At 37.8% G+C, this 20,328-nt stretch overlaps 2 protein-coding genes across 2 annotated transcripts; both read right to left on the bottom strand.

The window, feature by feature from the left end:
- Positions 1-5,679: 5,679 nt before the first annotated feature.
- On the bottom strand, positions 5,680-7,534 carry LOC120416737 (40S ribosomal protein S6-like). The gene is made up of 2 exons (XM_039578568.2): positions 7,100-7,534; positions 5,680-6,868 (listed from the first exon to the last, which is right to left on the bottom strand). The coding sequence occupies exon 2, from the start codon at positions 6,790-6,792 to the stop codon at positions 6,277-6,279; it is 516 nt and encodes a 171-aa protein (XP_039434502.1). The 5' UTR covers positions 6,793-6,868; positions 7,100-7,534; the 3' UTR covers positions 5,680-6,276.
- On the bottom strand, positions 7,457-8,668 carry LOC120416749 (uncharacterized protein CG7065-like). Its single transcript, XM_039578582.2, has 3 exons — positions 8,257-8,668; positions 7,878-8,114; positions 7,457-7,821 (listed from the first exon to the last, which is right to left on the bottom strand). Exons 2-3 carry the CDS (start codon positions 7,978-7,980, stop codon positions 7,457-7,459), a joined length of 468 nt encoding a protein of 155 aa, XP_039434516.1. The 5' UTR covers positions 7,981-8,114; positions 8,257-8,668.
- Positions 8,669-20,328: the final 11,660 nt, after the last annotated feature.

A 20,328-nucleotide genomic window follows, 5' to 3' on the forward strand; every position in this document is an offset into this window, starting at 1 on the left:
AACATTTTGACTGCATTTTTTTTGTCCGACCCAAAACAAAAAAAAAATACTTTGACCTTCAGCAAACCCCGCACCAAATAAATCACATCCACAAAATTTGATCCCAATTACCCTGGCTCCACCCTCAAGGGGATTCCAAAACTGAGGAGAGCTAAATTTCTCCACTGATTTATGGACAAGCACTCAAATTGAAATGCCGTGTTGTAAAAATTTCCCCCCCGGGGAGGGTGGTGCGGATGGAAAAACAAAACCATCATCATCGAGGATGATGACGTTGTTGTCGTCGTTTTTTTCCGATACAGAGTCACGAAATAAGAGTTGCTGGGAAAATTGAACCGGCTGCCGCGAGACATATTACGCATTCCAACAGCATCGGATTCGTGCAATAAAAGCCAGTACTTGGACCCAGCACTTACTTGGGGCTTTGTTTGCTCGAATTTGAAAGGCATAAGCATGTGATTTGCTTTCATTTTGTAGGTTTGGATAGTACTTCAAGCGAGGACGTTTCGGAAAATGTTTTCCAATATAATATTCGTCCAAGTCCTGAGTCCAAGAAAGAAAGAATAAAGTGAGAGTTTTTATTTCAATAACATATTTTGTAGTGAACGCTTTGGAAATATCACCCATATTTTTCATTAAAAATGTATAATCAACGCTGCTGCCGGGTCCGGTAGAGCTGTGGTAAGCGCGGTTACATCTCACCCAGTTGGCATGGGTTCAATTTCAGTCTGCTTCGACTTGACGACTGATGAAAATAGGTATCATTGGTCAAAATGCGACCTCAAACTCAATTATAGAGACTTCTGTTTTGAGTAATTCTCTACGAAATGAACCTTTTCAAATTTCAAATTTGGCCGAAACTTTTCAAGTGTCTTCCGTATGCTCAAAGAATCAATTTGGCATCAACAGTTTGCCGATATAATTTTCCATACAAATTTAGCAGCTGTCCAAGGGACCATCCATAAACAACTAGGACACTTTTTTGAAATCTCAGACCATGCCCCCTCCCCCCCCCCCCCCCCTCACCACGAGGATTATTTCCATACAAAACAAATCTTTTTTGTATGGAGCGTGGACAATCGCCTTCCCCCCTAAGGTGTCCACGTAGTTTATGGATGGTCCCCAACCAGAAGTTGTATGTGAAAATTAAAACAATCTGTATCTTTCGAAAGAATGTTTTGATCGATTTGATTTCTTCGGCTATGTTTTTGTATCCAACAAAATATATAAAAAAAAACACTTTTTTCATAGTTTTTTTTTATATGTTTTAGGGGTCATGAAATCCAAACTTTTCATAAAAATCCTAGAGATATCCTATAATCATTGAGCAAACTATATTTTTAGAAAAAAAAAAGTTATTTTTCGAAACCATCTGAAATAGGTCAACAAAATTTGTGACTGCATTTTTTACATAAATTTGCAATCAAAAATTACTTTAATGAGATTATGAAAAAGTATACAAATTTCAAATTATAGCCAGTGACATTGATAAGATTTCAATTTATTTTTGGAATATTTTCCAACTGGTAAGATTTTTCTCAAGATTATTATTTTTAAAACATTTACTTGAGTACCAGGTCCATGCACCATTCTTGAAAAAAAAAGTTTTTCAATAGTGTTTTGAAAAATAGTTACGTTAAAAATTCTTCGTTTGAATTCCGGGGTGACATTGATAGTCATAGTTTTTCTTGTTAAAATCAGATTTAAGGTGTTCAAACTTTATGTAAATATCAAATGTACCAGCGTTAAGGTTGCCAATATAGTTTTCAAGGAAAAAATCAATGTTTATATTTAGTTAACTAAGTTTATAAGCTTTTTAACAAAATACATAAATGTTTTAGGGTAAAATTGTTAAAACTAGTTTTGTTTATAACATTATTGATTAATATAGCATTTTTAACTGAATTCAAAGCACGAATCAAAAGTTTTCACCATTTTAATGAAATTTGTTCATTAAAAATGCCTATAATCTATACATTTTTTTAATTATGATTCAAAAACGCATAATATTTATTATTAACAAATTCATCTTACATTCTCTTAGTGGAAAATTGTCTAAAGAATCCGAAAATGCATTCCATTTTCCGATTCCTAATCATGTTCGTTGATCAACCTTTCTTAACTATAGTTAAATAACTTTTTAAACTTTTCAAAATTTTATGAAAATTTCTTCTTGGTCAGTATGATTCCATACCATTCCGTACGTATTTAATTTGTACTCATCATTTTGCGGAAAAATCTCAAACCTATCAAAGTCAACTCAGAATTCAAAAAGTCGGAGTTTTTCAATTTAAAAAAAACCGTCATCATGGGTGACATTGAGTCTGGGGGTGAGATTGAGTCATACAAAAATTATGAAATTCGTATGACCCAATCTCACCCCCCCCCCAGACCCAATTTCACCCCTAATGACGGTAGTTCCCACGTTAGACCATTTGAAAAAGATTATTTTTCCCTTCATTATTCTCATTTGAACTTTGTTGATACGACCATTCGTTGCTGAGATTTGACCATGCAAAGATTAAAAGAAACAGGAAAGATGAGATTTTCTCAGTGTTGGTGCGATTTTCAATGTTAAAAAAATACATTTTGTGAAATTTTCTGCTCAATTATTTAATCTACATTATCGGAAAATGTTAAAAAAAATAGCCCAGCATGTCGAAAATAAATAAACATTTATTTTTGAAATGCAGGGCAAAATTTTAAATTTTGAGCTTTTTAAGTTGTTCTTTAAAACATTTTTTATTTATTGTTTTTACCTTTCCTAGTTTTTTTTAAATAAAAACCCCATTTACATTATTTTGCTTGATACAGTGTTTTTTTGGAAATCAATTCTTTAGTAACAAAAAGTGAAAAAATCCCTCAAAAGATACAGCTGGCATTATTAGACATAATTAGGGAGACAAGATATATTGAAAATTTTGGAAAATCTTAAGAGATACCCCCTGGATCGATTTTTTAGTTATAAATAAGAAAATGTTAAGCCAAATTGGTTGAAGTTTAAGGGTCGCCATGATCGTTGATTTGCTCTTAAAAAAGATTTTAAAATTATCAAGGGAACATATTTTTTACAAGAATATTAAATATTCGGGCAGCCGAGGGTTCAGTGCAAAAAGCTCAAGATCATCCCCTCTCCAGCTTGAGAGGCATCGATCATGCAAAATCAAATACTGAGAAAGAGAGCGCTCGCGAGAAAAGCTCCAAAATCCGATTGTCGGCATAAAAGCTGATACACTCGTCACTCGGTGGATTCCGCTGAGAAGCACTCGAGGAGCGTAATAAAATTTTTGTTTTTCCTCCCCTCGAGGGCTCCATAGCAGAAAACAAGCGATTTTTTCCGAGGGATTTTCCATCTCCAGTGTGGAGTGGCTTGTCGTATAATGTCACGTGGAATGCTTTCTAGCCAGCGTCAGAGCAGGGGGGATGGTAATAAATCTGTAATTTCAGGAGGCTAAGTACGGAAAAAAAACGGAATCGACGTAACACCTTATAATGTGGCCCTCTTAAACCTTGCGGTTTCGTCAACGGATCCACAGGCGTGTATCGTTCTTTTTGCGACAAGACTCCGCCTCCCGGGTCTCCTAAGTGTGAAGGTATGGCACGGGGAGAGGGCACCGAATACCTATAATAACACTTAGAATTTTTGCGTCTGCCTCGGGATTCGAACCGGCGACCTCTGGATTGTGAGTCCAGTGCGCGGTCCGATTGATCCACACAGGCAGACATAAGTACACTCTTGAAAACCAAATAGAATAATGTTACACTGTTGGAAGGGGAAATTTACATTGTTGAGTACCCACCTACACATTGTTTGCTGATAGTACTTGTGTTTGTAAACAGTTTTACCCATTCAACCGAAACGGGATAGCTCATTTAGATCTATGTCATAAAATAAATCATAAAATAACAATGTACAGCAGAGCATTGTTGACAAATAAGAGGTGCTTATGATAGATTTATGCTTTTTTTTCAAACAGTTGTGCAAGAACAATGTAAATCGTGTTTATTAACATTATTTTTTTCGAATTATGACAATAAAATTTATTAATAATAAAAAAAATAAATTAACTAAATTTTATCAAACAGCAATCAATGCACAGTTTGGCTTGAAGTTTATTCGAACGTAAGTTAAATATCCAATAAGAAGCTCAACAGCGATTTCCCATTCTTCCCTTGTTGCACAATTGATTTATGTCAATCCTCTGAGCTCAAACCAAACCGATTTACCAGCTCCGGTCTCCAGCACCGGGGCCATTTGTCCACCGGAATTGTCAGTGACGTTTTACGGAACCCACCCCCATCAAATACCGAAAGCTCCTCAGCACAAACCCTTAGTGAAAATGCATGTTCCAAGTTGGTGATCTGATTTTTCATCATTATTCATTCGGTTCCAGCAGCAGAACCCAATGCCACTTGCTTCCAGTGTCGGCAGCAATTCCAAATCATGCCCGTAGAGCCGTAATCGGAACGGACAAGCAAAATGCCAACCTGCACTCACTGGCTTCGAGCTGACTGGGAGAAAGAATGGGCAAGTGGTTTGTCTAGAATGCATAAACAACGAAATGGAAGCCAGTCCATGAGGGTACTGTTTAGCACACGTGGTCGTCGTGTGCAATCTTCTGGAGCAGGAATTGAAGAATGCATGTGTGGCTGGGCTAACACCCGTATGGTTGGACGAACCCTTGGCTGATCAAAGTGTTTAATTACGTTCTTTCGTTTAATCTAACTTTAACTTTGAAACAAAAATTCAAAAATACAAAAATACATAAATACAAAAATACAAAAATACAAAAATACAAAAATACAAAAATACAAAAATACAAAAATACAAACACAGCTAAAAAAGTAGTAATCCAGCTGCGTGTAAAAGGCCTGGGTGTAAAATAAATTTTGCATTATTTTATGAAATTCTGTGTAATATTACACCTTGAAATATGTAGCCCATCAGTATGAGAAACCTACTTGACCGAAATGTCAAGCTCATATATGCGTTTATCCTTACAGCTTTACATCGGTCTGATGGCCGAGTGGGCTAAGGCGCCAATCCTTACTGTTGGGGCTGGGTTTGAATCCCGTCGGTTGCAACTTTTTTTTGTGTTTGCAAAAATTGTACATGCAGTGTGTAATATTAAGTGTTTATTTTGACGAAGGTGATGTGCATGCTTTTGCATGCGATTTTACCATCGCATTTTTTACTGTGAAACTACAAAAATACAAAAATACAAAAATGAGCATGAGCATGAGCATGAGCATGAGAGACCACCCATGGTTGCCCCTCCGTTGCTGAACAGAACCGTAATATCCTTTCAGCACTACTAATCATAGGCTTCGACGATCAAGTGGTGTTTCCCTTATCAACAGCATGTATGAATGCGCTGAAAAGATAAAACACCATGATTGCTAAAACTAGATCAGTTGCGAATAGGTAACAGTCATTGGCCACCAACGGCGCCCGCCATGTCAGTTTGTAGATCTCGATTTTAAGGGACGGGAATGTTAGTTAGCGCAGGTTGCTACTAGGGCAGCTGATTTACTCTGTGCTTACACCCCACGAGCGCCAGGAACCTGAAAATGTGTTAGTAGGTTAGGGTGCTTGGTCAGGATTCATCATAGAAGATGATGATGTGACCCAAAATCATAGTCTTAGTTTAAAGGTGTTATACACGCAAAACCGCCAATGCGAATTTTATGAGCATTGGTACCCGATTCTTGAACATCGAATGATCATAAACGATCATGAGAATCCGATGCTCAAAGCGCGCTGACCATCCGATGTTCATCTTGCTTTGTTCCAAATTTGACAGTTAGTTTGAATGTGTGCGTGTCGCCGCGCGCAGCTTTTGGCTGTTTTCACTATTCACCACTGGCGGCGCCACCATACTTTGCCGCTGCTGGGCTAGTACCGCTTTTCACCACTAGATGGATTTATTCCCCCAGGACGCAAACCAAATGTGTACGAAAAATAAATATTAATTAAAAGATCAAAACATATTATTTTTATTGCTTAAACACGACAAATAAAACTAAGCTAAGCATTGAACATGAAAATTCCGCTCAACTGAGTTTTATTTGGTGTTCAAGCAATAAAAATAATATGTTTTAATTAACATTTCTCCTAAGAAGAAGATAAGAATAAAAAGCAAACAGTATTTAGTTTTATTACTTCAACAGAAAATACCACGTTGTTATGTTTACCATTGATTAGGTCTATTCTATAACTACAGAGCGCGGTAGGATTTCTTAACTCTGTATATTTGTGTCACCATTAAGATCAAATTACAAAAACCGCAAGACCAGGTTCCGGCCGCTGCGTCCTTCTTCAAGATCTTCTTTTCCTTCCCCTGTAACAGCCTTCTTGCCGGCCTCGGACTTCTTGGCGGACTTGGCGACTTCGGTCACCTTCTTGGCAGCCTTGACAACGGCCTTGTTCTTCTCCTTCTCGGATTCAACTGAACTGCGCAATTCTCGCATGGACGACAGTCGGATCCGGCGGCAGATACGTTCCGACGGCGCAGGGCCGGCACCTTTATATACTTGGACGCGACTCATCGCAACTCTTTTTGATGCCAGACGAGAGCTCTTGCGCTGCAGCACACCTGGAGTGATAAGACGCTGGATCTTGGCCGAATTGGACTTAGTCTTCTTGCCGTCCTTCTCCGGCAGCGGGCGCTTCTCCACAAACATGGTCAGGTTGTACAGCTTGCGGATGTTGGTCGCACGCTTTGGTCCGAGACGACGCGGCATGGTTGTATCCGTCAGTCTGGGAATGTCCTTCTCACCCTCCCTCAGCATGTTCAGCGCCAGGTTCTGATCGACGTTGCAACAGCAGGTCGATGTTGCATCTGTGCTGTCAGCGGTTCGTGTTGGTCTGGAATTAAATTTTGAATTCTTTTTGAATAAAACTAAAAAAAAAACTGATTTTATGTGTTACATTAGATCAATAGTTCAAATAAGAGTTTAAGTTGAGTGGATTCGCTGCAGTTCAGCAACTGGTGTAAATGGGGGACATCCCGGAGTTCCCCGAAAGTGTCCCGAGGGCGCTGTTTCCAAAGAATCATACACTGGTAAACGGACGCGTCCACGAGAGATGGGAGTTTACCTTCATGTGCTGCTGGGACGGTTCGCTGCACGTGGGCTATTTCCAGAAGCATATCGCAGTACGTGGAGACTACTGTTTGGCCACCTGCGGCTGCTGGAGTTGGGTGCCATTGAATTCCTTCGAGGAAATGCTCTGCACCAAATCCATGCTGGAGATCAAGTCCGAACTCTTACAGTGCCGGCTTAGACTATCGCACGACCGGACATAGCCGGAACAGCCAGCGGCGATAGATCCCGAATAAGCGAGGCAGGTCGCTGCTTCTGCAGGTGTTTCTTGTTGATCTCCTCCGCAATCTTGAGCCCAGTGCGCTCGGCAACACTTTCTGTAGGTGCATGGTCAGGTTGCCATTGTAATCGTTCACTCGTGAACTTCTGGCGTCATCCGGTCGTGGCGATACTCGAGCGCTTCTTCCACCGTTTGAATGGAGCGCGCGATCACGTCTAAGGTAGTACTTTTACTGCGGGGATAAAGACCAAGTGATTCGGAGAATCGAAAAAAAGCTTTTCTTCTTACCAAAAACATGCTCCGGTGGATGTAGCTTGTAATGGCCACCGCAATCGTGTGCGGGTCGCCCTTCTTGTCGCACAGCACGCAGTGGTGGCTCGGCTCGCGCCGATCCGGTGCCTTCAGCTTTATCACGTACTCGATACCCACCACCAGGCCCTCCTTGAACCGGTCCATGCCAGGTGGAACGGGTCCGCTCGGTGCGATATGTATTTGGGCTGTTAAGAAGCAAGACGTTATTAAACAAATTACAAGATCTAAAAATGATACTCACATTTGTTGTTCTTCGAGGCAGAAACCTTCAGGAATATGTCCACATCAATGACCGGATGTTTCAGCCGGTTCTGGTGCTTCCGGACGGCTATGTGCGACAGCATAACGCGCTTTTCCGGTACGTGGTACGTAACGTGAGGTGGCCGCCCTTGTTTCGCAACCTACGGTTAAAAGCGCATCCCACGGTGCTATCGGAAACCTTCACTCCGAGCTGGTGATTTTCAAATTCGTTTTGTTGCTGTGGTTGGAAAAAAGAAAAAGGAGGCAATTTTAAAGTGTTGAGTCAGAATACAATTTTCCCAAAGAAAAACACACGGACTTTCACTAGCTCGTTCTGGCACTTCCAGCCAATGTGGCCCGAAATCTTTGCCGTGACCTACCTGCATATTTCAAGCACTTTAAATTTCACAACTTGGCGACTTACTAACGAACCATACAACCGGGCAATCGGAACCGCTGTTGGCCAACACCCGCGGAACTCCGTAAAAACCGACTACGACAGACGCGCGAAAAAAACGGACAACGCGAAGAAAGAGAAACGTCAAACTGGTTCAAAAAGAAGAGCAGGCGGCTGGCTATTTTAAAAAGTAGGAAGAAGAATTTCTTCTTTTGACAGTACGATGTGCAAAAATGACGCACACTAAGACAAAAAGCTTTATCGTATGATTCAGATTGTGGTAGTGTTGGTGAATTTTGTAACGCTTTGAACATCTGATGTTCAACATTGTGAACATCGGATGGGCAGCGGCGAATGAGCATTCAACGTTCACCGGATTTGGTTTGCGTGTATATTATTCTCAAGGCAAGCAATCGGATGCTGCGGATGAGACATTTCCCGTTTATCGGTTGTTAAATTTTAAATGAAATGGTTTAATCTTAGACAGCCGGCTGTGGAAAGATAGAACCAAGATCATTTGTAATTAAAGAATCAAGAATTAAACAATGTACTTTTTTATTTGAGATGTTTTTACGAGTTTTAAATGATTGATGTTTAGTGAGGTACTGATTAACGAAGCGGACGACGAGTTACGATGTTTATCGAGCTAAAATGGTATGATAAGGGTTGTTGTTGTTGCACACCGACGACGAACGCGAAAAATCTTGTGTCCCAACGGAAAGTCATCGCAAATCGAACTCTCAAAGCAATCTGTCAGGCAGATATTTCAACAAAAGCTTCTTTTTGTTAAGTGTTTAATCAAACTCGCGATACGAAGCTAGAGACGTATTTTTACTTGAATTATCTATCGCGACCGGTCCGCATTAACTTTTTTTACCGTGCATGTTTGTCAACATGTTATTTGTAACAAAAAAGCCTCGACGAACTCGACCGGCGGCGCGCCCTCCGATCAACCACGACAAAGAAATGACTGAACCTATCACTACCATCGAGAGAAAACGGACGCCGAAAAATACGATCTATCCCGTAGAGCAACCGCGCGGCCCGCAATCGACTGATTAACGCTGAAAAACAATGTTACAATTAAATAACAATCGCATTCATACATTCTCCAAAACACTCTTTAATGAGCCGAAACAAAAACAAATCTAGCGTTTTTTTAAAGGTCTGACAAACAAAATTCAAAATTCTTGCCCTTTGGATTTTTTTGAATATCCCTGACTCAAGGCGGTTCTAAAAACATCCAAAAAGTATGTTAATCAAACCTTTGATAAGAAAATCTTATTTTCGATCTGTCACACAATTTGGCATCCCTGTTTCGTCTCAGTTACGTTCTCATGCACACACACGCATACATTTTCACACTTTCCAAACTCTCATTCGGATTTCCTATTGGATTTTCCTCACCAGACTCCGCTACCCGCTGTTCCTGCTTTCCAACACCGCACCAGTCACGACCAAAGACTCCCGCTTGAAATATTCTTCTGATCAACGGTGATATAGGGCTATTAAAATCACAAAACAATGAATGTAATCTAAATTAAAGCACACAAAAAAAAACACCAATCACTGATAAATTGACGCTCGAAACACGAATAATCCTGCAAGGCGTGCGCGCTGCCCCACCATCCAAATTCGGCTCAGTTTAATGTATATCTTAATTTAGTTTTGTAACTAATTTGAAATAATTATAGTTTTGATATGTTTAAAGCGAGATTCATATTATTTTGAACAAAAGACCGACGAAGAAGTCACGAACACGGAAAACCCAAACAAAATTGTCTATTGATGAATTATACATTCTACTGGATTTTAAGTTTTAGTCCCGAACGCGCAATGTGGTTAAATAAGAATGTTTGCAAGAGCTAAACAAAAAAAAATACAAACACGCAAATAAACTACTAGTTTATTTATCAATATAATTTCCTATTTTTCCTAACATTTCATTCAAGAACAACCCTACTCAAAACCAAACACGCTTTACACACATGTAAAATTTTTCCAATTGGAATTCGCTCACCCAGTTCCTTTGAAGATTTTTTGCTAGCGCACTCAACACCAGAGCGTTAGTTAGCGTGTGTGAGTACTGCCATCGCCACCAGCAGCAAACATGCAAGCTGACCGCTGCTCTCAAATCACACCACCCAATATGCCGACGCCGCTTCACTCGCAAATGTGATTTTCCTTTCTCGCCTTCATACTATTTCCACACACCGAAAGCTCACCCGCACGGTGGGTTGCTATGCTTCACACTTCCACACAAAGGCGTGCGTGCCGCCTAGCCACATCGTCATCGCCAAACCAAAAAGCACACACACACTTTGAATAGCTCACTCTCGCCGACGCTCTTTGAGAAGAATAACGTGCCAACACCAACACCAACGCTACTCAGCACCTCTTCTCTTCTCTCTTCACGAAAATAGAACTCTCGCGAAATGCCTCGGCTTGGCAAAAGTGAAAAAAAACATGGCCACCTTAAAAATATTTAATCTTCGACCAATTCAAACACTGAAATCTGGTTTAATCCCAGAAATTTCGCGAAAATTTCTTCACGACAGCATGCACGCTCTCACTGCACACACCGTAGCACTAATTTCGACCCGACGCGTCACTTTTAACACGGCTAAAAACCAACTTCAAACACTAGCCCCGGACGAACGTGACTGTACCGCACAAGAGCACCTTTTCTCCTCTACAAAAATACAAAAATACAAATTTACAAAAATACAAAAAAAAATCAATTTTCTACCCTAACCGATCCGTAACTGGTGAATTTTTACTTGCCACAATTTTCCACCTTTTTTCAGCACTTGCAAGATTATTTCAAATTTTGACCCTGGCTACGTATTGAGTTTTCGCGAAAACCCTGGATCTTCGCCGGTTTCTGGAACCGCAAAAAAATTTAAGCGATGAAAATTTGTATGGTGAACATTACCTCTTTTTCGATGTAATTTTACGACATTTCATGTGTAATGCGTGAAAATATACATAATAAAAGTGTAAATTCACACATTTTAAGAGATAATATTTCATTTTTTTTCTGGCACAGAACCTGTCAACATTCCCTTATGTTATATACCATAATTTTTTACTGTGTAAATTCTATTGTAGATTGGTTATAAAAAAAAAACTATTTGGAGTTAAAACACTTAATTTATGATGATTTAACAAAAAATACTAATAAATGAATGAGCCAGATATGTGTGACACTGTGAGGCATGAGTTAATGATCAATATGTACACAGCAAAAAAAAAGTAGTAATCCAGCTGCTTATAAAAGGCCTGGGTGTAAAATACATTTTGCATTATTTTATTTATGAAATTCTATGTAATATTACACCCTGAAATATGTTGCCAAGCTCATAAATGCGTCTTTTTTGACGAAGGTGATGTGCATGCTTTTGCATGCGATTTTACCATCGGATTTTTTGCTTTGTAATGCTTAAAACCGGGTTGTTCAGTCAATAGTTCTGTTGAATATATTTTGTACTTTAATCCAGGGTGACTATGTTTCTTACAATTGTCTAATTAGGAGTGTGCAAATTGAATTGCTTAGTTCAAATGGACTATAAGTAAGGATGCTTTTTATGCTAAAAATCCACTCGAAAAATATTTTTCCATTAAATCTTGCAGGGACTTGTACTTAAAATCCATGTAAATTTAAAAAAATAACTCTTTTTCAGTTACACTTGAAACTTGTATTAAACTAATTTGATTTGTTCTTGGTGAAATGTTGTTCAAAGAATTCAATTTCTCCTTGTTCAGCAAAAGTTTTAAATTTCCAAACAAAAAAGCAGTAACAGCTTTCAAGTAAAAAAAAAACACATTTTGCATGAGAGCAATTCTCTGAGATTTCGGTCATTCGATTTTTTCTGTATTTTTTAATCCGACTGAAACTTTTTTGGTGCCTTCGGTATGCCCAAAGAAGCCATTTTGCATCATTAGTTTGTCCATATAATTTTCCATACAAATTTGGCAGCTGTCCATACAAAAATGATATGTGAAAATTCAAAAATCCGTATCTTTTGAAGGAATTTTTTGATCGATTTGGTGTCTTCGGCAAAGTTGTAGGTATGGATATGGACTACACTGAAAAAAAATGATACACGGTAAAAAAAAATTTGGTGATTTTTTATTTAACTTTTCGTCACTAAAACTTGATTTGCAAAAAAACACTATTTTTAATTTTTTTTATTTTTTGATATGTTTTAGAGGACATCAAATGCCAACTTTTCAGAAATTTCCAGAATAAGCAAAAAATCTTTGACCGAATTATGATTTTTTGAATCAATACAAGTTTTTCCAAAAAATCGAAATATTGGTCGCAAAAATTTTTCAATTTCATTTTTTGATGTAAAATTGAATTTGCAATCAAAAAGTACTTTAGTGAAATTTTGATAAAAGGCACCGTTTTCAAGTTATAGCCATTTTTAAGTAACTTTTTTCAAAATAGTCGCAGTTATTGATTTTTTAAAAATAGTGCCCATGTTTGCCCACTCTTGAAAAAAATATTTTTGAAAAGCTGAGAAAATTCTCTATATTCTGCTTTTTCGGACTTTGTTGATACGACCCTTAGTTGCTGAGATATTGCCATGCAAAGGTTTAAAAACAAGAAAATTGATGTTTTCTAAGTCTCACCCAAACAACCCACCATTTTCTAATGTCGATATCTCAGCAACTAATGGTCCGATTTACAATGTTAAAATATGAAACATTCGTGAAATTTTCCGATCTTTTCGAAAAAAATATTTTCAAAAATTTTAAATCAAGACTAACATTTCAAAAAGACCAAACATTCTATATTACGCCCTTTTGATATGTTAGTCTTGATTTAAAAATTTTGAAAATATTTTTTTCGAAAAGATCGGAAAATTTCACGAATGTTTCATATTTTAACATTGTAAATCGGACCATGAGTTGCTGAGATATCGACATTAGAAAATGGTGGGTTGTTTGGGTGAGACTTAGAAAACATCAATTTTCTTGTTTTTAAACCTTTGCATGGCAATATCTCAGCATCTAAGGGTCGTATCAACAAAGTCCGAAAAAGCAGAATATAGAGAATTTTCTCAGCTTTTCAAAAATATTTTTTTCAAGAGTGGGCAAACATGGGCACTATTTTTGAAAATCAATAACTTCGACTATTTTGAAAAAAAGTTACTTAAAAATGGCTATAACTTGAAAACGGTACCTTTTATCAAAATTTCACTACAGTACTTTTTGATTGCAAATTCAATTTTATATCAAAAATGAAATTGAAAAATTTTTGCGACCAATATTTCGATTTTTTGGAAAAACTTGTATTGATTCAAAAAATCGATAAGTGCAGTGCTTCTGGGGACGCGCAGTCTTGTTTTTTCGCGATAATTTTCGTCTTTTTTGTGTCGCTGTTTGTGTGCATGGGGTGATTGGTCATAATAATTGAATAATGCCTTCATAAGTGCAGTGCTTCTGGGGACGCGCAGTCTTGTTTTTTCGCGATAATTTTCGTCTCTTTTGTGTCGCTGTTTGTGTGCATGGGGTGATTGGTCATAATAATTGAATAATGTCTTCAAGTGCAGTGCTTCTTGGGACGCACAGTCCGGATTTTTCGCGATAATTTTCGTCGTAAATGATCGTTAAAATTTATTCCAACTTTCAGTTTTAGTAATTACTCATCAAACTATCGATTATATGAAGAGTAAAGCGTCATTTATTACTATTTTTGAAATTTGCTCGCGTTATCTAAATTGTAAAAACAGTAAAATTATACTGACAAGTCCAGCCCATAGCACTAATGCTCGGCTGGCACGCGTTCGATAAAAATAAACCATTTTAAATAATCAATTATCTATCTTTCCGCAGCCGGCTGCCTAAGATTTAAAAATTTCAACCGATAAACAAAATGCTCATGGTCACATCACTGCCACTCTACTAACCCCCTCAAAACTCATGTGATACTTTGTCGGAGAAGCAGTCGATTGGGCGGTCTCTATCACTCAAGTATCGGACTAACATTCCCATCCACTTCCACCACTGGTCGTGGCCGGCGCCGGTATTGATCAGCATGATAGGGGCCTTTGAGAAGTTGCGAAGCGAGGAAAGATAGCACCCACTTATCTTCCACGGCTCGTGGATGTAACTTCTGGAGGTCCGGGTCAATAACGGAGTAGCAACTGCGGGTGGGCACCTATGCTTATGCTTATGCTTATGCTTAAAACTTGTATTGATTCAAAAAATCATAACTCGGTCAAAGATTTTTTGCCCATTCTGGAAATTTCTGAAAAGTTGTCATTTGATGTCCTCTAAAACATATCAGAAAAAAAAATTAAAAATAGTGTTTTTTTGCAAATCAAGTTTTAGTGACGAAAAGTTAAATAAAAAATCACCAATTTTTTTTTACCGTGTATCATTTTTTTTCAGTGTAGTCCATATCCATACCTACAACTTTGCCGAAGACACCAAATCGATCAAAAAATTCCTTCAAAAGATACGGATTTTTGAATTTTCACATATCATTTTTGTATGGACAGCTGCCAAATTTGTATGGAAAATTATATGGACAAACTAATGATGCAAAATGGCTTCTTTGGGCATACCGAAGGCACCAAAAAAGTTTCAGCCGGATTAAAAAATACAAAAATTAAAATTAAAGAAAAAAGACCGATTCCGTAGAGAACTGCTCATGAATCAAAAGTATGATATTGTTTAAGAAGTATTTAATGTTCCTATCGCTGCAAGGGTTACTCGGGAAGCCCGAGTGGCGTTACAGCAAACTGGTTTTAGCTCGGCAATGTCCGTGTTTGTGTACGTAGGTTGGAACTGTATCTCTCTGGTGCTTCCGCAAATTGACTTACAAATTCTTACACTTGGTTGAGTGCATGTTCCAATGCACACACACACACGCCAGAACTTATTCAGTGGCAGCGGCATGTCACTTCTGCTTAGTGGTTCCTTCAAGTGCAGCACTCTCCTTCGTCTCCGCATAATCATATTAATAGATAAATTTGTATGCTTCTTTTTTTGCGAGTTGTGACAAAAAATAGAGCAATTTGCTAAAACTTCAATTTAAAAATTACCTTTATAACATTGTTTACAAAAAAATAGAAACAAATTCATTGAAGAAAATCTTACATAAGTAAGGGCTCATCAATTGGCCATTTCCTCTGCCGATTCTCCATAGTAAGTGATGATTCACTCCTGAAACAAGAGCTCGCTGATGGTCGTCGCGATTCCGCCAACGGTAGCGGTTGTACAAACAACGTATACAACAAGCAATTTTATGCATACACAACAGAATCATAAATGCAAAACAAGACCAGCCAGCCGCCCGAGGTTTGCATTCGTCAGAGTCCGTTCGAGGAAGAACTACATGTACAGGAGGTCGTCACATTTTGCCGCCATCCAGTCATGACAGCGCCGAGGCTCGGGCACGGAAATGACAACACATGACTGTTTTTGAGAAGGGCTTTTTTATATCGATTTGGTGTCTTCAGCAAAGTTATAGTTACTGATTAGGGATGTTCAGAAAAAAACTAATTATTTTACAGTCATTTACAAGTAAAGTAACATTCCGTGTAATCTCTCGTAACAAAGGTGACAGCATGCAGCGAGCGAAGTTCATTCATCCAAGCCCGCCTGTAAACAGCAGTTGGATGAGGCACCGGCACTGGTCATATTATTGTTGGGATGATGTTTATTACGTCGGAGGGTATGTCCACCGAAGAAGCATAAACACGAGCACGATACGGTAGCGCGCTTGTCATCGTCGTCATAATTTGCTGAATAAACGCGCCCGCTAAATGGATTAGTTATCGCGCTGCTGTGCGGGGGATGATGATGACTGGGAAGATTGGCATGCTGGCGCTAGTGGCCACCAACCAAATCAATAGCAACGAACTGTGACGAAGGACACTTTTTGATTGTTTTAAAGGTTTTGACATTTTACGCTTTAATCTTACACTAAACATGTTTTAATATATTCAAAAACGATGCGAAATTTGAAAAAAAAAACAAAAATCTAAGAACTTAAAATATTGATCTAAAAATTAATTTTAAATTGTTTAAGCATTCGCAAGCCAGTGATTGCTTATGCAAGAAATCCTACAGCTATAAAAGAGGCATAACTTAACACTAACTAGTTACCAGCTTCATCGAGACCTCATCAATGCAGAAAAGGACTGCAACGATTTTTGTCGAAATGCATCAATCAACTTATTGGACATAACATCAATAGTGACAACTTCGGCTAATTGCTAAAGTTTACTGGTGCTGAACCAGGGAGGAAGTTTCAGAATCTTATTACAGAACTTTGTTCTGAATCCGCTTAAGGTTTTTTTTCTGACTGTTAAAAGCAACAGTTCGTTTTCTACCCATGTTCGCATAAATGTCCCATATGCAAAAACAGCAAGCTGAGAAAAACGCATTTGAAGTTTATCCCATACATAAGGCTACGTGTTAAGTTTTCACGGAAAGACTCGATTTCCTCCTGATTTCTAGAACAAAGTCTTGGATGTTATAGGCTTGTTTGAAAGAGCACACGAATTTGAACCTATCTGCATCAATAACTCAAATTCGATGAAAATGCATATGGGACATTTATGCGATCAGAGGCAGTTTAGATCTTGGTAGCGTAAAGCATTCCAGGTTTTAAAAAGTGTTTATATAAAACTTAATAGTTTTTTTTAGCAAAGTAATTAGGTACAAACATTGAATACTGTCATTGGAGATTACAATGAGTTACAAAATTATATACATTTCGTATTTCCTGCAGAACAAAACCAATCCGAAATGTTTTTAAAGTTTGGCGAAGTTTGATGACACCTAACATAAAAGACAATCGTTTGAAAATTGAAATTAATCAACAGGCCACAATGTTCGAAGTGAAGTTTTTCAAACATCTAAGCTCTTTTCGATCAATAACAACACAAACATTTGATAAGATTTATACCTGAAGATGTGTTCTTAGCCAATATAACAGGATTTATTCTATGAAAGTGTTTTTGCCTTCCTCACCTCACTGAGGCAAGGCTATAAAATCACTCAGAAAATGAACTTTTAAAATAAGCCTCCATGATATACCTTTACGTATACATATCGACTCAGAATCAAATTCTGAGCAAATGTCTGTGCGTGTGGATGGACGTAGAATTTTTTTTTTCTCACTCACTTTTCTCGGAACTGCCTCGACCGATTTTGTCCGGATCTATGTTTTTGGATTCATCTTCAAGATCTTTAAGTCTTTTTTTAATTTCATGGTTTGATGCAGTACTTTAAAAGTTATGTTCGAAAAACTGTTTTGGTTGATACAAAAAGGGTCATTATTTACATAATTTGAAAGCTCTGGCGAAAAGCTGTCGGAACTTTCCGCTCAGTGCACGCACACAAACACTGCAGTACTTTCAAATGGTTCATTAAATTTATCATAGATGGCAGCTCTCAGATGTATAGTGTCTTAACTAAGTAAGCATTAGCCAAAGCTTTCGTAGTGTGTGGTTGCAAGGCTTTTAGGGGGAAGGCAGCAACCACCTTCTGGTGGATTAAGTAACGTTTTTTTTTTTTCAGAAAAGTTTCCTCAACATAACCTTTAAATGGCATTAAATTTTATATCTAAGAATTTTAAAATCTACAAAGAACCGTAGAAATCCCTTTGACGGTTTATATGTAATTCCCAAGTTTTTCCAATTACTTCACTGCCGTTCTACGCATAATTGTCCCATGTTCAAAAAAGTGCAACTGAGAAAAAAGCGATTGAAATTTTCGATCGTTTTTTGTGTTTCTACGCATAATTGTCCCGTGGGTCCCTATTCACCCCATAAGTCCCTAATCATCCCAGTTAGCAGTTTATCACTCTTATTTGTAATCCTCTTGCTATACTATAGGTAAACAAGACAAAATACATCGTAAAACTGACAAATTTGTAAAAGAAAATACTTGATGGGACAATTATGCGTAGAAGTACAACGATGCGACAAACAGACTTGGTGTTGTTTTCAATGAGTTTTCGAACAAAGTATTAGATTTTATGTGTTTTTCGAAAAGTAAACATTAAACTAAACCTAGAAATGACAAAAAGTTTGAATCGACCAAAAATGACATGGGACAATTATGTTTAGAACGGCAGTTCATGATTCGAAATCCGGACACTTGTAATAATCCGTACGTAATCATGTAATAAGTTTGAAATGTATAAATATCATTAGGATGTAGTATAAACAGTTAATTTTATTTTTTATTTTTTTCATCACGATTTTATAATTAAAGTTACTTGTTGTGCTTCAAATCCCGATAACTGATAGAAGCTGATTCGAAATCCAGACACTTTTGCTTCGATCTACGGATACTTGTTTTTTTCGTATAATTTTTTTTTTTTCGTAGAAATTTTAGTGAATGGCATTCTTTATGTCTCAAACAGGCTGTTAACATCAAAACAATCAATATTTTGTATAACATTTTGCTAGAATTTAAGGAAATCAGAACCATCATTATCTGCTTTGCCTTCCCAGTGCAAATAACACAGATATAACTGTCGAACCTGTGAACTTAAATCCAAATAATTGATTAAACAAGATGAGCTGGACGGGCTTCGAAGCGTCCGGAAATTCGAAGCATGACGTTATTTTTCGCGATTTTAAATGTTGTAATATTTCTATTTAGATAAACTTTGTCGCTTTATTTCATTGCATTTGCAATCGAAAATTACTCCACTCTTTTTATTGATAATGTGCACAATTTTCAGCATTTCTAATAAATAATTTTCGGAAAATGATCCATTTTATCCAATTCAAAAATATTTCATGAAGAAAAGCCACCAGGGATGGAATAATCGCAAAAAAATCATTTTCGCTTGCGAACTTTCTTCACCCGCGAAAGAGAGAGGAGGCAAATCACGCAACAGAAAATCGCTCTCAAACTTCTCCAAGAAAATCAATCTGCTGATGATTTATTGTGAATTTCCTTGTCAGCACCACTTAAACGTATTTATTTCACTTTGTTTAGACACATTGCCCATCTACAAAATGTGACAGGTCATTTTTCGACGTGTGACGTTACACTTGCAAGTGTAGTAGTGAAAAAGATGTTCCGCCGAATAATCAAGATGATGATTTTTTTTAGATTTCTTTTACCGATCTTTCGTGCGCGAGAGAGGAGAGCCATGCTCCCTTCGGATTTTTTCTCTTGATGAACGTCCAATGATTTTCTTTTGATGATGATTATTCCATCGCTGAAAGCCACCCTGCAAAAATCAAAAAAATCAAATTATTCGCTCTACAGCATTGCCTTGGCGTTCTCGATTGCGAGATTCCTACTCGAAACTAGGTGTTCGAAGGCTTGATTGTTGAGGCAATTGCAAACCTCTTTTTACACCTAAGCTTCCATCCACCCCGGGATTCGAACTGACGACCTTTGGATTGTTAGTCCAACTGCCTAGCAGCGACTCCACCGAGGCAGGACCCAGGGAGACGACTCCTACACCTGGACTGAGCTAACGACCTAACCTTTTTTTAGGTTAGTCCGGGGCCAACATTTACTTCCCGTCCGACGGAAGGCGTAATCAGACAAATCTCGTCTCGAAAAATGCCAAGGGACCGTCTGGGATCGAACCCAGGCCGACTGGGTGAGAGGCAATCACGTTTACCCCTACACCACGGTCCCGGCTTCAAAAAATCTAACGTAATAAATTTCCGCTTAGATACAGCGTATTGTTTTTAAATTTAGAAAATAGAGTTTTTCTCATTGTCAAACAACTTCAACAATTTTGTTTTTCAACAGTTATAATCAATTTCTAACTAACGACAACCTGGAAACTTTTCAATAAATTTGGCAGTGGTTTGAACTTTTATAAGGCTTTTAAATGAAAATTATTTCAATTTTTCAATCCTGCTTTGCTTTAATTATGTTTTTTAAATCGAAAGACCAGAAAATTAAAAAAAAAACACATTTTTGCTATACTCTCTGAGGAAAGGCTATAAAATCAAACGGAAAGTGAACTAATTCGCTTTTCCTCCAAGACCTATCTTTAGGTATACATATCGACTTAGAATCAATTCACATTATTTTCACGGGTTTGACTGAA

This window comes from Culex pipiens, chromosome 2 (assembly GCF_016801865.2).
Source record: "Culex pipiens pallens isolate TS chromosome 2, TS_CPP_V2, whole genome shotgun sequence".
NCBI classification, from domain to species: domain Eukaryota; kingdom Metazoa; phylum Arthropoda; class Insecta; order Diptera; family Culicidae; genus Culex; species Culex pipiens.

Coding starts and splice junctions, on each gene's coding strand:
- LOC120416737 (XM_039578568.2), bottom strand. CDS start 6,792: ATGCTGAGGGAGGGTGAGAAGGACATTCCCAGACTGACGGATACAACC.
- LOC120416749 (XM_039578582.2), bottom strand. CDS start 7,980: ATGCTGTCGCACATAGCCGTCCGGAAGCACCAGAACCGGCTGAAACAT. Junction 7,822..7,877: donor TGCCTCGAAGAACAACAAAT/GTGAGTATCATT, acceptor GCTTCTTAACAG/CCCAAATACATATCGCACCG.